General features: G+C 46.1%; 1 protein-coding gene across 2 annotated transcripts in view; it reads right to left on the bottom strand.

The window, feature by feature from the left end:
• The window catches only part of SPOCK1 (SPARC (osteonectin), cwcv and kazal like domains proteoglycan 1), a 529,839-nt gene extending 519,730 nt beyond the window's left edge, over window positions 1-10,109 (bottom strand). For both annotated transcript variants that reach the window (XM_012504877.2, XM_003266422.3), the window contains exons 1-2: window positions 9,946-10,109; window positions 9,148-9,333 (exon numbers count right to left, since the gene is read on the bottom strand). In XM_012504877.2, coding sequence (XP_012360331.1) covers window positions 9,148-9,333 — 186 coding nt within the window. In that variant the 5' untranslated portion in view covers window positions 9,946-10,109. The remainder of the gene's footprint in view (window positions 1-9,147; window positions 9,334-9,945) is intronic.
• Between the last annotated feature and the right edge of the window lie 8,983 nt (window positions 10,110-19,092).

The following is a 19,092-nucleotide window of genomic DNA, read 5'->3' as shown; positions in this document are numbered from 1 at the left end:
CCATCTCTGCCGCTAAGCTGATCCTTGAGCGTGAATGTCTTGCTTTTCATCTTTAGCCTCAAAGCAACAGTGGAAGGGGAGAAGGTAAGGGGAGGAGGGGAAGGAGAAGCCCCATGTATACTAGTCTCATTTTTAAAATATAAACTCCACAGATCACCACTCTGTCCAAGAAACACTGTGGTCCTCTTATTTGTAAACAGCAGTAGGAACTGTAGGAGCTCTAAAGCCCAGGACACGTGACCACAGAGGGAAGGAGAAACTTCGAGACCACGGACACCAGAGGAGTAGGAAGGATTAAGTGGGGGACCAGAGTGAGGGATGTTTATACAATAGAGATGGCTGCAGAAGACGGCACAGAGAGGCACAAAGAGGAGAGGAAAAGAACAGGCCATCCTTCCAAGTACTTGGGCCATCTGTGTGCCTCACTTTTTGCAGTTGACTCATTCCCCTGCCCCCGAATGTGTGTTAAGTTGAAAATGTGTGAAGTGTGCTTTAAAATACACTAGGAGAGGGCTTGCTACTTAAGGGAACCCTAGGGCAAACACATCTGATGGAAACACATCAAGGTCTTTCCCACTTCAAGACCTTTGGACCCGCTCTTCCTATGGCCTCTCCTCACCTGGTTCACTGCAGTCCTCCTGCAGGGCTCAGCTTCAATGCCCTTCCCAGGGAAGCAGTCCCCAGCCAAAAAGGTTAATGGGTTCCTCCTCCCCCTTCCCATGACATATTCTGAGAGCATCGGTACCTCTGCCTTGTAGCGCTTTTCTCAAAGGAACCCAAATGATTATTCTGTGATTGTTTGTCTACCACACTAGACCATAAATGCCAGCAAGGTATAAACGTGTCTATCTTCTTCACCCAGCACCTAGCAGAGGCCTGGCACATAGCTGGCATTTGAAGAACATTTGTGTGACAACAAATTACCCTATCTGCATTAACTATTTGTTATTGCTGGGTTTCTCCTAAGCCACAACCAACCTGCTTGGGCTGTAGTGAATGATAGGCCCTCTGACAACCCGTAATGATCTGGAACTGAAGAACTGGGTCTTTGGAGAGAAGGACCAAAGGTCTGGCTAATCCCTACTAGTATTCTCCTTTGGTTCTAAAGCCAAATCTGGAGCTTGGGGACGGCCTGAGTGCCAAGAAACATGTGCTAGCCCCTGCAAGAACTTCCCCAAGTATAGTGATGCCAACGTGATGCAAAATCAAGACCAAATTATGGGCACCAGATGTACAGAGCATGCTGAGAACGCCACAGTAATACACAGGCTGGTTGGATCATTTGTCTCAAAATGGATCCCATCCCCTGGTGCCCAAGAAGCCTGCCTGGGACTTCTCTGGCAGGACAAGATGAGGTTTCTACCTCTTCAGATGAGCTGGAGGCAACTGGATCAGAGCATAACATTAAAGTGACACCAAGTAGTGCTTAGTTGCATAACGGGGCTCCCAGGGGCACCCTTTGCATAACTTGGATTTCAGGCCCAGTTGCATACAAACCCCCTCCCAGTTACTTCATGATGAGAGTTGCCAGTTTGGGGAAGGAGGTCCAGCAAGAATGTAAAATATGATGGCAAGGTCTTCTGTGCCAGGAGCTACAACTGGAAAATAACAAAGAATAGGCCATATGGAACCTCACATAGCCTTCCAGACTGGCAAGAAATGGAGTGAAGACAGGCTCAGGATCATGGAACTGACTCCCCCAGCATGTTTCTAAGAGACAGAAAGCAGAATCTATAGCTGAGTGCCAACAACTCACACTCACAAGCCAGACAAGAAGTAAGCTCCCTTAAATTAAATGATTATAGATCATTATGAATTAAAATAGATATACCAGCCACTCAAAGATCACAAGCACCTACTCTGTGCCACGTGCTTACTCAGTCCTCCCCCAGAGCCCCACAATGCAAGTATGGCCATTCCAGTTTTACAGAAGAAGAAACTGATGCTCTAGCCAAAGACCTAAGCTTAGCTTTGGCAAGACTGGAATGTGATCTCAGGTTAAGAGTGGGCACTTACACCATGACATGACTCAGCCTCAAAGAGCTTTTCACGGAATCAAAGATTGTGCTGGAATTGCGAGGGGGGTTGCATTTCCCTGCTGGGTTCCCTCTGCCTCTCAACAGCACTGCATTTTTTATTATCCATCATCTTTTTCAATTACTAATAAAGTGAGACATACACATTCGAAGCTAGTATGACTCACTCTGCCATGACAGCACTCTGCAGTGAACCCCTCCACTTGCCAGAGGTGTGGAAAGTTCTGGCCTAGGACAGTGCACTCAGCCATTCATTCATTCCAACATTCAGTGAGCAGCTTTCTGAGTGGGGCTCTGTGGTAAAGGTCTGAGGACACCAAGCTATATATGATGGTGTATCTTAAAAGGAATTACAAAGGGGTGAGATCCTGGCTTAGAGATAGGAGTTAGACTAAAAAACAGTTTTTCAATATGTGTGACCCTGAGAATTTCCACCTCTCAAAGACTATAAACACATGTGCCTAGTATGCTTCTAAAAGCTTTCCTTCCTCAGGTTCATCCAAGAGGTTTGCTCAGGAGGCAATTCAAGTCAACAAAATGCTTATTGGCCACCTGCTGTGTGTGAGGCATGACAAGACTTCGGTTCTTCAGGAGGCATCCAACTATTAAATAAGCTAAAATGTAGATATATACAACTATAAATCAAGGAATACTGCGTAACAGTGCTATATGAATTGTTGATATTAATAAAAAGAATAGCCTCCACTTGCTGAGTATTTATGATGCCAGGCATTGTGCTAACAGCTTCACCTGCATTAACCAATTTACTCTTCATGCTAAACCCATAAGCTTGGTCAACACAGTGGACATCTGTTGACGTCTGCCCATCAGGCATCCATTTCCCCTTGAGAAATTACCCTTCTACTATCCATCAACAGTGGGATCCAATGAAACCCCTCTGCCACTCTAGCCCTAGGCCCCAGCCCTGGGCATATAACCCAGGCTTGGACACATAACCCAGATTTGGACAATCAGCACACTCTACCAACTTAGCCAAAGTGAATGACGGAGGAATGGGTGCCTAACACTGGGAAATCTGACAAGTCTCAGTTCTGGGACTTCTGTTGGCACTATCGAGAACATGAAAACTATGATGATGCAGATTTGCAGTTGCCATGAGCCACTACATGGAACCAAACAGCCTGAGCACAAAACCAACATAGGAGCAGGGAGACAGAATGACACACACAAACCCCTAGTCCTATGATGTAACTTGAGCCCCAGGATCCAGCCTTACATAAAACCACAGCTTATTAGAATTTTTTAGTTATATGAGCGAATATGTTTTCTCTTCCATTTAAGCCAGCTTGGACCACATTTCAGTCACTTGCAATCTAGAGTTTCACCAAAGGAATATTATTATCATTTCTTAACAAATGAGTCAGAGGCTCAGAGATGATAAATAATCTGAGATTGCTGTAAGTTAAATGAACTGTGTAAATTTTTTATGGGGTGAGGACACAATGAGAGTGTGCATGTAGACCAGAAACCTGAGAGAGTGCCAGCCTGCTCAGTTGCTTGGAGCATGTCTTTTCTCTCCATCCACCAATGGAAGGTGGAGACAGGCAAGTAGCCTTGCTGCGGCCCCTTCCCTTCATGGTGAGTTTATTTCTTGTTTGCCTCTACACAGACAGTGTAGCCCTTTGGAATTCCAGCTTTATCCAGAGGTCTATTAAACTCTTCACACTGGGCACTGTCTTACTCCTTGACGGTTCATTAAAATGATGCATCTTACCATTGGTGGCATCTCACGCTGAATGAAACATGATGGACAAATACTTGTAACCTTAAGTGAATTACATAATCTCTTACAGGAAATTTCTTTTGTTTGTAACTATCTCACCTGGAAAGATAAGACCAAGTATAAGTCTGAGTCTTACGAATTTTCCAAGGACCACAGGCAGTCACCTCACCACAGGAAAGGTAAAACGAGTCATCCTGAATGTGCTTGTGTTTAGATATTATGTTTGGTTTGAAACACATTATATTGAGTAAATCAATAAGAAATTATGATACATTATTTAATTACTAACATTATTTTGCCTCCTCAAGTAACAAAGTGATTGAGTGAATGATGAGGTCCCACTCCTCTAGGCAAGTATTATGGGTCCATTATCCATTTGGAGCAACTTCTTGGTTTTGAAACTGGCCTCATCAGAATATAGGAGAGCACTTATCCTCCCAGTGATACAGTTCTGCTGAAGTATCATGGAGAGAGGCCTGGGAAGACCAACTGGGGCAAGGAGCTCTGCCATCTAAGAAGACTTGGCTTTTCTCTGCCAAGGGCACACTGAAGGTAAGGACAGAGAAGACAAGAAGGCTCTTAGCCCTATCAACTTTTAAACTGTCCTTTTTAAATGATCCCTGTGAAATAATTACTTCTATCAATGGTCAGCTAGTACAGGGGATTTAAGATAGTGGGTTCATTAAAGAGAGTCAGGATCACAAACTCATTTAAGTCTCCTTGAACCTGTTTAATCAAAATGATTTTCTGCTACTCTCGATTACGGGCTGAGTTTCCGTGGTAACAGATTAATGACTGATCCACTAAGCCATACCACCTCTTTTGTCACCAGCCCCACTGACTGAGCCAGCCACTGTTTTATCAATAGGCTCCACTTGCCCTTGAAACTCATTATAGCTGATATGTTAAGATCAAATGAGCAGATCAGATGCTCGCTGCCACCCCAGCTCTGCTACAAAGACCACCAAATCCCACAGAGCACGTGCCAGAAGGAAAAAGAACAGAAGTTGGTCCTTGTGCTCTTATTAGAATTACACACTCAGGTCACTCCACAGTAAGATAAATGCCAGCCAAGGCAACATTTCTGATTCTTCAGGCCCACTAAAGGTAATTATCCTAAAGTTAAATGTCAGGGTTTCATGTGTGCAAAAGAAAGAAAATGTCATGTTTGGTGTAAGCAACAATATTATTTTAATCAAATCAGAAGCTCATTATTAGGAGAGGATAAGCCCTGATATGACCCCCACAATACACTGTGTCCAGCTGACTTCCCATCCCACTTTGTCTTAACCTAAGGCTATTCACAGGTTGCCCTCATTCATAAAGCAAGAAAAACTTGCCATGTGCTATCAGTGGAGGCTTGCACCCCAAATCCACTCAGCTCCTGATTGGCTGTGGTACAGAGGGAGCCTAGAGTCAGAAGGCATGGTTCCAGCCCCAGCTCCTCCACATCTCAGCTCTAATTTTGATCAAGAGACTTAACCTCCCAGAAAATAGGAGATGATAATAAGAGTACTTCTCTCATACGATTGTTATGAATATTAAGTGAGATAATATAGGGAAAGTACTTTAAACAGTGTCTCGCACACTCGGTACTCCATAAATGTTAGCTATAACCTATTTCTGCAATGTTTTAATCTTTTAGTTACAATCAGACTGTATTATGTTCCTAGAAAAAAATATTTTTAAAAGAAAACAGAATAAGAAGTATATGACAGCATAAGTTAAAGAATTTCCTCTAGCAGACAAGAGGTTACATGAAAGAAGACATTACATGTATTTATCTTGTTCACTCTTATAGCCCAATGCCTAGCCAATGGTAGATAAATATTTGTTGGAATGAATGAATGTACAACTGAACAGAGGAAAATTTCCTTACAGTAATCGTTACGGAAAGCCAAAGCCAAATCAGATGCAGAAAAATTAGGAGAATGGTTGTGGCATCTTGATCCCTCAACCTCAAGCCATGGAGGAGTTAAATGCATGTCAGCTAAAGATGGAAAATTATTGAACAACTTAATATAAAGATCTGCTTCTTCATCGCCTCCTTAACATTGTGTACAAAAGTCCAGGCCTCCATCTGGCCAAAACTTCCCAATTGCTAGTGTTTATAATAGAAGAATGACAAAACTAACAGACCACAAATGCATTTAGGGGCAATCATCTGAGTGTTGTTCTATTTGTCCTGGATCTGTAACTCCAGGGAATAAGCCATGGAGTTGTTCTGAAGGCTTTACTTCTAAAAAGAAGGGGATAGGAAGTATTTATACATCTAGAGCAATAGGACACTTTTCAAAATGATAAGTAGAGGTTGCCAGGTCACCTCTGGCAATGTCACAGCACACCTGGCAGTCAAGGGATATGGAACACACACCCCACTGTCATATTTATTTCAAAGTTGACCCTGTAACAACACCCAAGGGCTACAATCAACTCTCTAAGAGCAGCCCTTAGTTTTCAGTTTCCAAGGTTCAAAAATCACATCTGAATCTCTCTCCCCCAAGTCCAACAAAGAGACAAGTCAGGAGGAGGGCAAGAAGTTTTCCTTCACAATGAGTTCCAAAAATTGACAAGCATCATAACAATAATTGTGGGACACAGCCTTTCAAAGTTATCAGTAGCTTCAACAAAACAACTAAAGAAATAGCAAAGAAGCTGGGGCTTTGTCAACCTCAAGCAACGCTTGGCTCAATGAAAATGATTAGGCTGGCTGAGCAACTGCAAGATTAGCTGAGGCTTTATCGATTGTCCACTGAATAGTAGGTTTCTATAGAAAGCAAATTCTTACCCCCTGTTCCCAGGCTCAGGTTTTGTGATTATTCCAGGGATTTGCCCTAAAAGAGTGTCTGGTCTGAGTTCCACAACACTTTAAAGAGGTTAATGACATTAAATTATGTCTGAGCCACTGTTAGTGTCAGGTGACTCCACACAGCACATAAAATGGGTGATGATTGAAGATGTTTGGGATTTTTTTGAACATTTTTAGATGTTGTAATGGCATGCTGGATTAAATTATCATTTTTTAAATATATGCTGCTAAAAATATTAGTTTAATGTCTAAAACCGCTCCAAAAACAAAACAAAAAAAATATTGTATTGGGACATAAAAGCTTTTCTTTTTGTTATGTCTTGGACATTTTTACACTATCTAAAGGCAGTATTTCCTAAACATAAGAATAACCTAGTATGTTTGCTTAAAATATGGATTCCCTGCACTCACCCCAGAAATGTAAAGTCAGATTCTCCAGGGGAGGACCATGGATGCTATAATTTAACAAGCACTTCAGGTGAGCTTCATCCTCAGTCAGGTTTGGAAACACACTGTTCCAAAGATCTAAAATTGTCACCACCACCCATAATAAAGATGGGAAATGAAGAGAAGCCCAATTTTAAAAAATTGAAAGCTAAGCAGAAATTCAGAATATCATGCTTATGATACACTGAGACTAGAAAATCTTGAACAGGCATGAAAGCACAGTAAACCTTTCCATAACCCAAAGATCCAACAAGTGCAAGTGTTTTCATCTCAATCCAGCTGCCAGGAGCACCAAGGCATCTCCAGAGGCGGTCCTTCACTTCTAATCCTGGCTCAATTCTTCCACCTCTAGCAAAGTCAAGCAACTGCCCTGCTCCTCAACTCTGTCTGAAACATAGCCATAGAAAAGTAAAAACGAAACAAAACAAAAAGCAAAATTATCTCTGCCCCAGGTGAACCCTTCATGGTTTGGGCACCTTTTTCAGCCATAGTGAAAGATAATCAACACAGGATTCTCAGATCTAAGCAGTTAATGGAGCAGGTCAGGAACGGGGCAATGAATGGCAGGAATCTCACTGGGATAGGGGGAGGAAAGTGGGAGGCATATCTACTGCAAAAGACCCTAATAGTTATTATGTATCAATTAAAAATTTTAATGAAATTACAATTTTGATAAAAGGCCCCAAATAACTGTGGCTATTCATTGAAAGTGTTTGAAATCCCCTTTCCAAGAGAAGCAGTCCAACATCAACTAGAAAGAGGAAGAGGAGGAGCAGAGAGGAGAGTGATAAACCCCCACACAAAGCTATGAGTGCATCTCCTCTGGATAGGGATCTGGAGAGGGTGCTCTTTAGAAAGTGTATGGAAACATCTGGGATTCATTCAATGTCTCAAATCCCCTCTCCCTGCAAGGCCTGCAGATACTGAGAGCAGAGCTTAGAGGAGTCCAGTGGAGGAAGCTGATCCCCCTACATATCCCACCTCAAAGAGTCTGTAAACCATGCCCGGTGACATTTACAAAGGGGGTCTGTGGTATAGGTCAAACTATCATTTTTAAAAAGTATATGCTGCTAAAAATATTAGTTTAACACCTAAAACTGATCAGAAACAAACAAAAAGAAACAGTGCATTTGAACATTAAAGCTTTTCTCTTTTTTACTGTTATGCGTTGGGCACTTTTACAATATTTAAGGCTTCTCAGAAACAGGAATTCCTAGTGTTAAGTACCATAAAACATGGTACTTCCAAGTCCCCTAGAAGGGCATGGCCCTGGCCAGCTGGGGCAGTCCTTGAAGAAGCTGGCAGATGCTCCCACAGAACAGAGGAGATGCCATCTGCTGGAAAGACTGCACCAGATGCCTCTTGCCCCACATCCCTGGGGCACACCTGGGGAGTGGCAGCCAGCCTTGAGGCAGAAACAGGCCGCAAGTGTGTTTCTGGGTGTCCAGGAGTAACTTTCTCCACTCCCAGGGCTCCCGCGGAGGAGCAATGCTCTGCCACCCAGGGTCCCTTTCAGGGCAGGGGACCAACTGCACGGGCTAGTTGTTCCTGTTTCAAGATTCCGAGGGCCAAACCACCCCACCTCCCCTGTATTTTATCAGGCCCATTGCCATGACCGCCCCCCCAACACACACATGCAACACCTGACTCCCCCAAAAATAGCTGGGACCACTCCCAGACCCAACCTCTCCAGCAGGGATTCTCCTGACACACCCTAGAAATGGTCCACGCCACCGCTGCCCCGGGGAGGTCTTCTCGGGAGCTAGGCAAAGTCTACCGTCACGGTTAGGAGAAGTCGGAAGCTCAGAGAACCTCTTTCTCCACAGCTACTGGTGATCTGTGCTGTATTCTAGTGCAGTCACCTCCCGCAGCCCTACAAATACACACACCTGGGCCACAGGTAACAGGCAAGCGCGTGGAGCCTTCGAAGTTCTCTTTAAAGTTCCTTTCAGGCAAGACCGCGCCCAGGAAGCAGGGACCGACCAGCCCCCGCTGGAGATGCCCACCTGCCCGCCTCCCACGCCCCCCCCCCACACACACACCAACCCCGCTTCAGGGGTCCCCTCCGAGAGGCTCCGCGCCCCCCAGGGCCGGGTGGCGCCGGTACTCACGTCTCGAAAGCGGTTCCAGTACTTATCCCGATCGTACTGGGAGACGGTGCTCAGCCACTGGTCATTGTCTAGGAAATTGCCGTGGTTGGGGCCCGCGCCTCCGGCGAGCGCGTCCAGGTGCCGGCTCTCGACTTGGAGGAAGCACCACGCCGCGGCGGCCGCCGCCAGCACCGCGATCGCCGGCATCTGCGGGGCAGGGCGCGCAGGGCGATGAGCGGGGAGGGCGGGCGGTCGCGAGCCCCAGGCACCCAGGCGTCCCAGCGCCCCAGCCCGGAGGCGGGACCCCGCGGCGGGGACGGGCAGCGCTCGCGCACCTGGGGCGCCTGCCGCGCCTCGACCCAGGGACCCCTCTCACGAATGGGGGACTCATCTACGAACGGAGAGGCTGCGTCACGAATCCGAGGCTGCCGTCCAACTACAGGGGACCCCTCTCGTCTATTCTCCGAGTACCCCACAGATGCCGCCCTCCTATCAGGGGCTTGGTACCCCTGCCCAGAAGCGGGGAGCCCGGGTCCGCACGCCGCACTCCCACAGACGGTGCACACGGCTTTGGGGCAGGAGAGGGGAACACAGGGCTCCAGCAGCACCCGAGCTCCGGCAAGCGGGGTGGGGGCTGCCAGCAGCTGGGGATCCCCGGCGACAGCTAAGGGAAAGGTCTCCCTTGCGCGCCCTGCGGTCTCGGGGGTAAGAAAGGCGCGCGGAGGTAACCCCAGGCCCTGACCCTGCCAGCCCCCTAGGCGGCCACGGGGAGGTCCCAACTACTCCAAGTTGGGGCGCGGGGTTCCTCTGGACACGTACCTTGGGGGCTGGCCCGGGTCCCCTCGTTCGAGTTGCTCGAGCTCCCGCGGCACGGTCGCCGGGAAGGCTGATCGCCGGCTCGCGCCCCTGCACTCCTGCCACCCGCCGCCGCCGCGCGTCTGGCCGCTTTGTGAGCCCGCAGCGCTGTGCTCCGCTCGCTCGCTGGCTCGGGCGCGGCGTCCGCGGGCGGAGGAGGCCGAGCGCGCGAGCCAAGGCTCTGGCGCCCCCTAGCGGCCGCGCGCTGCCTGCCCGACAGCCCGGCCGCCCCAGCCCGGAACGTGGTCATTCACATCTTAATGCAGAGCTGAAATCAGCTTTCAGGCCCAGGCTGGTGCAAGACAGAAGAGGGGACTGAGCATATGAGGCCAAGACGCAGGCCAGCATGGAGACATTCTCAAAAGGAAGGCCGTCGGGTTATCTAAATCAAAATCACCTCTTAAAAATGAACATTCCTGCCCCCCCACCCCCGCCCCACTTGCTGAGTCAGCATTCCTTAGGAAAGCCTCCAAGTCTGCACTTTTAATGAGCTCCCTAGGCGTTTTTTATGCACAGCAAAGTTTGATAACCACCGTCTTGCCATTCCCTGGATAAGTGAATATCTGCACTGCTCATCCCGAGTCATGCACCCACCTGCATCTCTGCACTCCCATGCCCTATGCCATGCTTACCACTGTCCTGCCCCTTGAGAACCGGCCCCAGCACTAACCTGTTGGGTTCCCCTAGATGGGAGGGAGGGGAGAGAGGAAAAACAGATCAGGCTACAGGGACAGAACACCGACAAGCAGGAGGCTGGTCCTGCCCCATCCCCCACCCCCTTTCCAAATACCCAGCAATGTTTGGTGAAATAGGGCTGGAAGGGACTTAACACCTTCCCCTGCCTGTATACAAGTGATACTGGCCTGTCACCTTTCTCTACACCCCATTCCCCAGACACCTGAGCACTCTTTCAGAACAAGTCTGACCATCCCATCACCCCTCTCCCCTCAACACAAAATTCTTCACAATGCTTTCCTGATAAAGACCAATCTCCTGGCTGGAGCCCCCAGGCCCTGCACATCTGGGCCCCATCTCTCACCCCACTCTCTCCTCCTTCTCTGACCTTCTGGACGGGCTGGCCCTGACCCCAGTGGAAGTGGGCTCCCTCCACTCCTGGGTATTCACTTCTGCCTGGGCTGCTGTCCATACCCAGTCCCAGCGCAAGTCTCATTAATTCTGCTCTCTGCTTATTCATTCTCACTTCTTCAGAGACTCTTGCTACGCCTGTGGACCAGGCCAGCACCCGCAGTGACACTGTCTTTGAGAACACAGTGCTTCTCTGGCTGTAAGCTCAATCGATATCACTTACTCTTATGTCTGCCTCCCCACCTGGCTACAGCTCCTGAGGGCAGAGGCTATCTTTGTCTTGTTCACCACTTCTCCCAGTGCCCAGAGTACAAGATCATGACACATTGTTAGTGCTCAAAAAATATTTGATAAATGAATGAATGATTTAATGAATGAATGCCACCCAACCATGTCTGGAACAACAACACATCTCAGCCAGCATGCCAACAATAATGTATGGTGTGATCAATAATAAGTTGTGCTACAAATAATTTGGTTACATATAATAGTTGAATGTGTGGAAGTCAGCATATCTGTGGTTTTCCCAACATTACTCTGACTGATTTGCATTCCTAGAAACTTTCTCAAAAGAGAGAAAAAGGAATGGAGTCACAGCTACTATGTTGGGGACTGCACATCATCCACGGTTTATTTTATCATGGAATGCTGTGGGTGGGTGCATCAGAGTGGGAGAGAGGTTTAGAAATGATGAAGAGACTGTTTCTTATGTTCATAGAAACCCAAGTAAGCAGCACTTCCCCATTTATCTGCCCAGTGTGACAGCAAAATCTCTCCAAGGAGTTGTCCCTAAATGTCACTTTTGCCTCCTCACCTCCAACTCATTCTTCAACCCACTCCAATCTGCCTTTCATCCTCACTAACTGAAATGACTTGTCACCATCAGCAGCCTCCTCCAAGTCACCAGATCCAGTGGGTACCCTCGATCCTCCCCAGTGTGGCCTCTGAGCAGTTTCTTTTTGCTCCTGTGGCTCCAACCCTCCTGGCTTTCCTGCTCCCCCCATCATTCCTGCTGATATTCCAGTGCTTAGGGCTCAGACCTATCCCTTTTCTCTTTCCCCCAAAACCCTTTCCCCAGGTGCCCAAGTCCAGTCATATGCTGAGATCCTCCAGGTACATTTCCAGCCCAGAAATTTCAATGACTTCTGACTGTACCTCCAGCTTCATACTTTACATCTCCTCAATGCCCCACGGGCACATCAGATCTGTGACCAGGCCAAAACAGAAGTCTGGATGTCCTCCATGCATCTGTGTTCTCCATTCATCCCTGTTACAGTGAATGTATCCTCATCCACATGGCTGCTTAAGTCAGAACCCCACAAGTCATCTCCAGTTCATTCATCTCCTCGCCCCTCACCTCCCATCCATCAGCAAAGGGGGTCCATCCCACTTTCGAACACCCCCTGGAGCCACCCACTTCACCCCACTTCCACAGATACTCCTGAGTCCATAAGACCATCACTTCTCATGTGGAGAACTATGGTGCTTCTTGGCTGGTTTCCTTCTTTCCTTTCCCTTGCAACCCACTATCCACTCAGGTGAGAGCAATCTTTTTTTAAGAGAGACTTCTCTTTTTAAAATTTTTGTGGGTACATGGTATGTGTTTGTATTTAGAGGGTACAAGAGATGTTTGATACAGGCATGCAATGCATAATGATCACATCACGTAGAACTGGATATCCATCCCCTCAAGCATTTATCCTTTGTGTTACAAACCATCCAATTACATTCTTTTAGTTATTTTTAAATGTACGATTAACTTATTGACTATAGCCACCCTGTTGTGCTATCAAATACTATGTCTTATTCATTCTTTCTATTTTTTTGGACCCATTAACCATCCCCGCCTTCCCTGCAACCCTCCACTACCCTTACCGGCCTCTGGTAACCATCCTTCTACTCTCTATGTCCATAAGTTCAATTATGTTGATTTTTAGATCCCACAAATAAATGAGAACATGTGACATTTGTCGTTCCATGCCTGGGTTATTTCACTTGACATAATGATATCCAGTTCCATCCGTGTTGTTGCAAGTGACAGGATCTCATTCTTTTTATGGCTGAATAGTACTCCATTGTATATATGTAGCAATCTTTTTAAAATAGAAATCACTCCCTTGCATAAAACCTTTCAATAGCTTGCCATGACAGTAAAACGAAAATTCACATTCCCTCCCATGACTCATAAAGCTTTGCACCATCTGGTCCCTTACCTCTGCCCTTCATTCCCTAGATTCTAGCCACATTTCTTCTCATGGTTCTGCAAACTTAGCAAGCTTGGGCCCCGCAGGTCCTCTCTTCTGGCCAGGCTCTCTGCCCACAGTGTTCCTTTCCCTGCTCTTCACAGGGCAACTCCTTCTTAGCTGCCAGGTCTCACTCAAATGTCACCATCTCATTGAAGCCTTCCCTGACCACACCTTCTAAGATAGACACTTCCCTCCCAGCCACATCAGCATTCTCTCTTGTTGTATCTGGTTGCTCAGACTTTCAAGAGTGTTTTACTCCTTTGTGTATTATCTCTCTCTTCCTCAATTTGAATATTAATTCCAAGAGGGCAAACACTGTCTTTTTCACTCCTGTATCCCTGGGCTAATCTCAGAACCTGGCATTCAGTGGGCCCTCAATAAATATTTATCCAGTGGTTCAATGAATGAAGCAAATTCCATAACCCTTAATGCATCCTGAAGTATGAAAGCCCTGTCTAGGGCCATTTCCTTTGTCCTCCTTAAATGCCTTGTTCTGCAGATCCAAGTTACACTTTCCTCGGGGACCTGTCCCCAGTTTAATCAGAGAGCATCTGCTGCTAGCCATGCTCCAACTTCACAACTGGAATCTTCCCCATAACCATCCCCTGCATGGGAAGGGTGACCAAAGGAGCAGGGGCAGGTGTGGCCGTGCTGGATCTGGCCTGAGCCAAGGAAGGACATAACCTTGGAGCAGGGTCAAGGAGGCTGGGAGCTGGAGACCTGCCATCAGCTCAGCCAGCACTCGAGGGGAGAAATGGCAGATTTATTCAGCCGCAGGAAGCACCCAGGACCAAAATCAATACTGAGCCTTGGGGCTGTATTTCTGCTTTTCATTGGCTTATGCACAACTATAATAACTCCTTGTTTTAACATAGTTCTTATTTCCATGAGCCCCACATGTTTTATTTTCAGTTTAATGGATCCTCAAACATGTGCTACTGGTAGTCAGAAGCAGACATAACTATCACCATTTTATGCTGAGGCTAGGGGAGCCCAGAAGGGCTAGATAAACTGGTGAAGGTCACAGAGAGAGAGAGAAAGATGGACCTACTTGCAGAAAGTTCTAGGTGTACTCCCTGCCCCCTGTTCATGATGCTATGCTGGCAAGAATCAAATCACCCACTGGGCTCCATCCAATAAAAGAGGTGCCTATAATACCTTATCTTCAGCACAGATTTATTTTCAGCTGCAAACTCATATATCTACCTGCTACATGGCATCTCCATTGCACTGTCTCATTGGCACTCTCTGAATTCAGTGTGTCCAAAATTGAACATCTGAGCTGCATCCCCCCTGTTAAACCTACCCTCTTTCCTGTGTCCCCACATTGGGGAAACCACTTCCCACCCCACCTAGACCCTAGTGTCACTCTGCCCTCCTTCTCAGCCCCCACTTTCAGTGACTCACTCATCTGTCAATCTCCCTTTCGCTCCTTTCAGCTCCACCCACTCCCCACTGCTGTACCTCTGGAGTCTACTTCCCACCACATGTCACCTGCACACCACAGAGCCCTTATAAGGGTGTCCCTCTCTCAATTCACCCATGGTTATTCATTGTCCACACAAGAGCCAGAGTGGTCCTCTCTCAAGGTAAATATGATCACTTTTCTCTACTTACTTCCCTTCCTGTGCCCTCAGGACAAAGGCCAGGCACTGCACCATGACTCCTGGTGCATCCTGCTAAGCCCAGGGGCCTCTAGATCCTTCCGTCCTGGACGTTCCTGCCCCTTCTGCTCTGGTCACCAGCATCCTGCCCCCTCCACTCAGGCCCTTTCCTGCAGGGCTCCCTGCTGCTGAGATGCTCTCCTCCCTGTCCCCTCTTCTCCTGGACAGCCCCACTCACCCTTCTGGCCACAGCTTCTGCAAGTCCTCAGAAAAGTCACCCCTGACCCTCACAACTTTGCACTCATCACAGCTGCACAATTGCTTGATGTCATTCTTCCACCTGACATTCAGCGGCACAAAGGCAGAGTCCGGGTTTGTGTCTGTCTCATTTGCTGCTGAACCCATGGTGCTGAAAAAAGGGACATAAGTGCACAATAAATATTGAGTGAATTAATAAATACTCATAGCTCAATTGCATTTGTTTCCTTCCCTTCTTTGAAGCAAAGAAGCTCCAAGGTTTATGTTGAATATTTTAACCCCCAAACACCCCTTGGATAGAAAGTAGCAACAGTGAGGGAATGACATGACCTTCCCACTCCCAGGCTCTTCTGCTGTGGTTTGAAGGTGATGTTGGAATAATTCCTTATCCCAAGAAGAGGAGTAATGAAATAGATGCATTTCTTGACATCACTGAAAGCAGCTCACCCAGCAGGGCCTGTAACTTTTGCGAACATGTCGATTTCACCCATTGATTATATGTATTCAGCAGAGCCAGGCTCACTCCATCTCCCTGCGTCCCTCACAGCCGTTTCCCCCACCCACCCTCACCCCCACCAACATACACACACACACACCTGCCTTCTTGCTTTCTTCCCCCTATGCAGAGCCGTAGTGTGTGGACAACCCACCTTAGGAGGAACTGATTTTAAGCAAATGAATACCTCACAAGGATATGAAAGTAAACACCAGAAAACTCTAATAGCAAAGAAACTACTCAGAAACAGAGACGAAGATGCCCAAGCCCTGACTACAGAGGAAAAAATCATGAGGGCCACAAGACTAACAACAACATGGGCTGACACGCGTGAGCACTTACGGCATGTCAGACACCACAGTCCTGTGTGTTATCTGATGTAATCCTCCTGACAATCCCCTGTGAAATAGGCACCGTGAGAAGTCTCATGTTAAAAACAAAAGCCTGAGTCCCAGAGTTGAGAGATCCTTTATCCCAGATCACTCAGTGAGTAAATGGAAGAAAAGCCAGGGACTACTTGACGTCAAAGCTCCCACTATGACCCACTACAGCACTCAGGTACACTGCTGCCACCGCCCATGGAACCCACAGCATTTCCCTTGATGTCCAAGCCTTATGCACTTCATACTCTGATGGAAAATATGTACACACCTGATCTCTGTTGGCTGAATAACAAGCCCTCTGAGACTTGAAGACCATTTTCTTTTCCTTGCTCAGAAAGGCAATCCAGGTTCTTTTTCTTTTTCTCATTAGCTTTGTATTCATTTACAAAGAGAAATGCAACCACATGTTGGCATCAGGCTCCACGCATGCTACAAAGCTCTGGGATAGGCTGGCAGGGCCCTCCTTTCCTCTTAGGGTCAGTGCCAGATGGCTGCCTTCAGAAGGACCGCACAGTGTGGGTGTGATGCAGGCTCACGCCTTGGGGAATAGAAGATGGTGACTGCTGAGTCAACAGAGAATGTGGCTGTGCCCCACAGGACGAGGGTCCCGAAAGAGGCTCCAGCTCACCGAGGATCCCAGGACTGGGAGCAAAATGGAGTTCCTTGAGGAACAAGTGCCCCCAACAGCTTTCAAGCTGGGATGGAAACCAGAGAGCAAAACTGGAGCTGGAGGAGTCCCACACATCCACAAGGGCCCGGGAAATGAACCCAACTCGTTTGCAGCATCCCCTGAGAAGCCCCATCTTACTGGAACTCAAAAGGAGTTCTAACTCAAAAGGAGTTCCAAAACCACCCACTGAGCTAGCATGAACCAAAACCATACTTCCTGTGAGTATTTCCTACCGAAACTTCCAAAATGGAATACAGATGAGTCAGCAAGGTTCTGCGCACTAAATTGAACATGCTCAAGTGCCCAGAAATGAGCAATACTGGAAAGGCATCAGTATTATTATTATTATTATTGTTTATGCTAAAAACTCCTAACATGAGATGTACTCCCTTAACAGTTTTTTAAGTGTAAAATGCTTAAATATTGTCATTTATAGGCCCAATGTTGTACAGATTTCTAGAATTTATTCATCTTGCATAATTGAAATGTTATACCTGTTGATTAGCAACTTCCAACTCCCCCTTCCACCTGCCCCTTCGCAACTGCCATTCCACTCTCTGCTTCTATGAGTTTGACTATTTTAGATACTGCATATAAGAAGAATCATGCAGTGTTTGTACTTCTGTGACTAGCTCAGTATCCCCCAGGTTCATCCATATTGTCACATATTGCAGGATTTACTTCTTTTTAAAGGCTGGATAATATTCCATCATATATATATAATATATATTATATTTTTTATATATATTATATTATATATATCACATTTTCTTTATCTATTTACTTATCCATGAACATTAGGTTGTTTCCATATCTTGTGAATAAAGCTTCAATGAACACAAGAAGGCTAATATCTCTTTGAGATCCTGATTTCAATTCTCTTGGATAAATACTCAGAAGTGGAATTGCTGGATCATATGGTAGTTCTATTTTTAGTTTTCTGAGAAATCTCCATGCTGTTTTCCATAGCGGCTAAACCATTTTGCATTCCCACCAACAGTGTACAAAGGTTTCAGTTTCTCCTCATTCTCACCAACACTTGTCTTTTTTGTTTTTTTATAATAGCCATTTTGACAAGTGTGGGAAGATATCTCCTTGTGATTTTCATTTGCATTTCCCTGATGACTGGTGATATTGAGCATCTTTTCATACATCTGTTGGACATTTGTAGGCCTTCTTTGGAGAAATGTCTATTCAAGCAAAGATATGGAATCAACCTGAGTGTTCACCAATAGACGATTAAAGAAAATGTGGTGCAAACACACACATGCAATGGAATACTCTTCAGCCATAAAAAGGAATAAAATCATGTCTTTTGAAGCAACATAGATGGAAATGGAGGCCATGATCTTAAGTGAAACAACTCAGAAGCAGAAAGTCAAGAACTGCATATTCTCACTTATGGTTGGGAGCTAAACAGTGTGTACACATGGACATAGAGTGTGAACAATAGTCATTGGAGATTTAGAAGAGTGGGAGAAGCATAAGGGATGAGAAATTACTTAATGGGTACAAGGTACACTAATCAAGTGATGGTTACACTAAAAGCCCAGACTTCACCACTATATGATATATACATGAAATAAAACTGTATTTGTACCCCTTAAATTGATAGGATTTCATAATTCTATACCATGTAATTTCTCCTTAAAGTCTTACACATGCAGCTCACACAAGCAGGTTAGTTCACCCCTTTATAGACTGAGAAACTGAGGCTCAGAGAAGAAATTTTAACCATTTACACACTCATCTCCACTAGATTTTTCTTAAGGTCAAAGCATTGGGAAGAATTTGCCTGGCTGAATGCATATTTGCATATAATTTACAGATGCCTCCAACTATGAAAGACATCCTTAGGCAATTTGCAAGTTAAATTTGTATCATTTTACTCAAGGCATGAAGTGAAAAGGGAATTATCAAGCCAGGGAGAACTGCAGGGGAGACAGCAGGGGTCCCCAGAAATTCTCCCAACATCTTCAGTGGGAGTACACTAAATTCAAGAATTTAGCATCTGCTCAACAAAGGAATATTATGCAGGGTATTAAAATGATGGCTATAAAATCCATGAAGCAACATGAAACATAGAGTGAAAGAAAAGCAATTTACAGAATTGGGTGCACAGAATTATTTTGGCAGGGGGGAAGGGAAGAGGAAAAGAATCACACCAGGGACAAGCTGTGACTATGTTAGGGCACAACCGTGGGGAATGTTCTTTTTCTTCTTCCAGAGGGTTCCTAGCATGGATGACCTCTACACGTTTTTCACCTTCTCTGTGCCTCAGTTTCCTTTTTTGTAAAGTGGTAGTCATAATAGCACATATCTATCAGGGTTTTGAGAAGATTAGACCATATACATAGAGTGCTTTGCA

Source organism: Nomascus leucogenys, chromosome 2, assembly GCF_006542625.1.
Source record: "Nomascus leucogenys isolate Asia chromosome 2, Asia_NLE_v1, whole genome shotgun sequence".
Taxonomy (NCBI): Eukaryota; Metazoa; Chordata; class Mammalia; order Primates; family Hylobatidae; genus Nomascus; species Nomascus leucogenys.
Note: the sequence above shows the minus strand (reverse complement) of the source record. Positions and strands in the feature narration are given on the sequence as shown.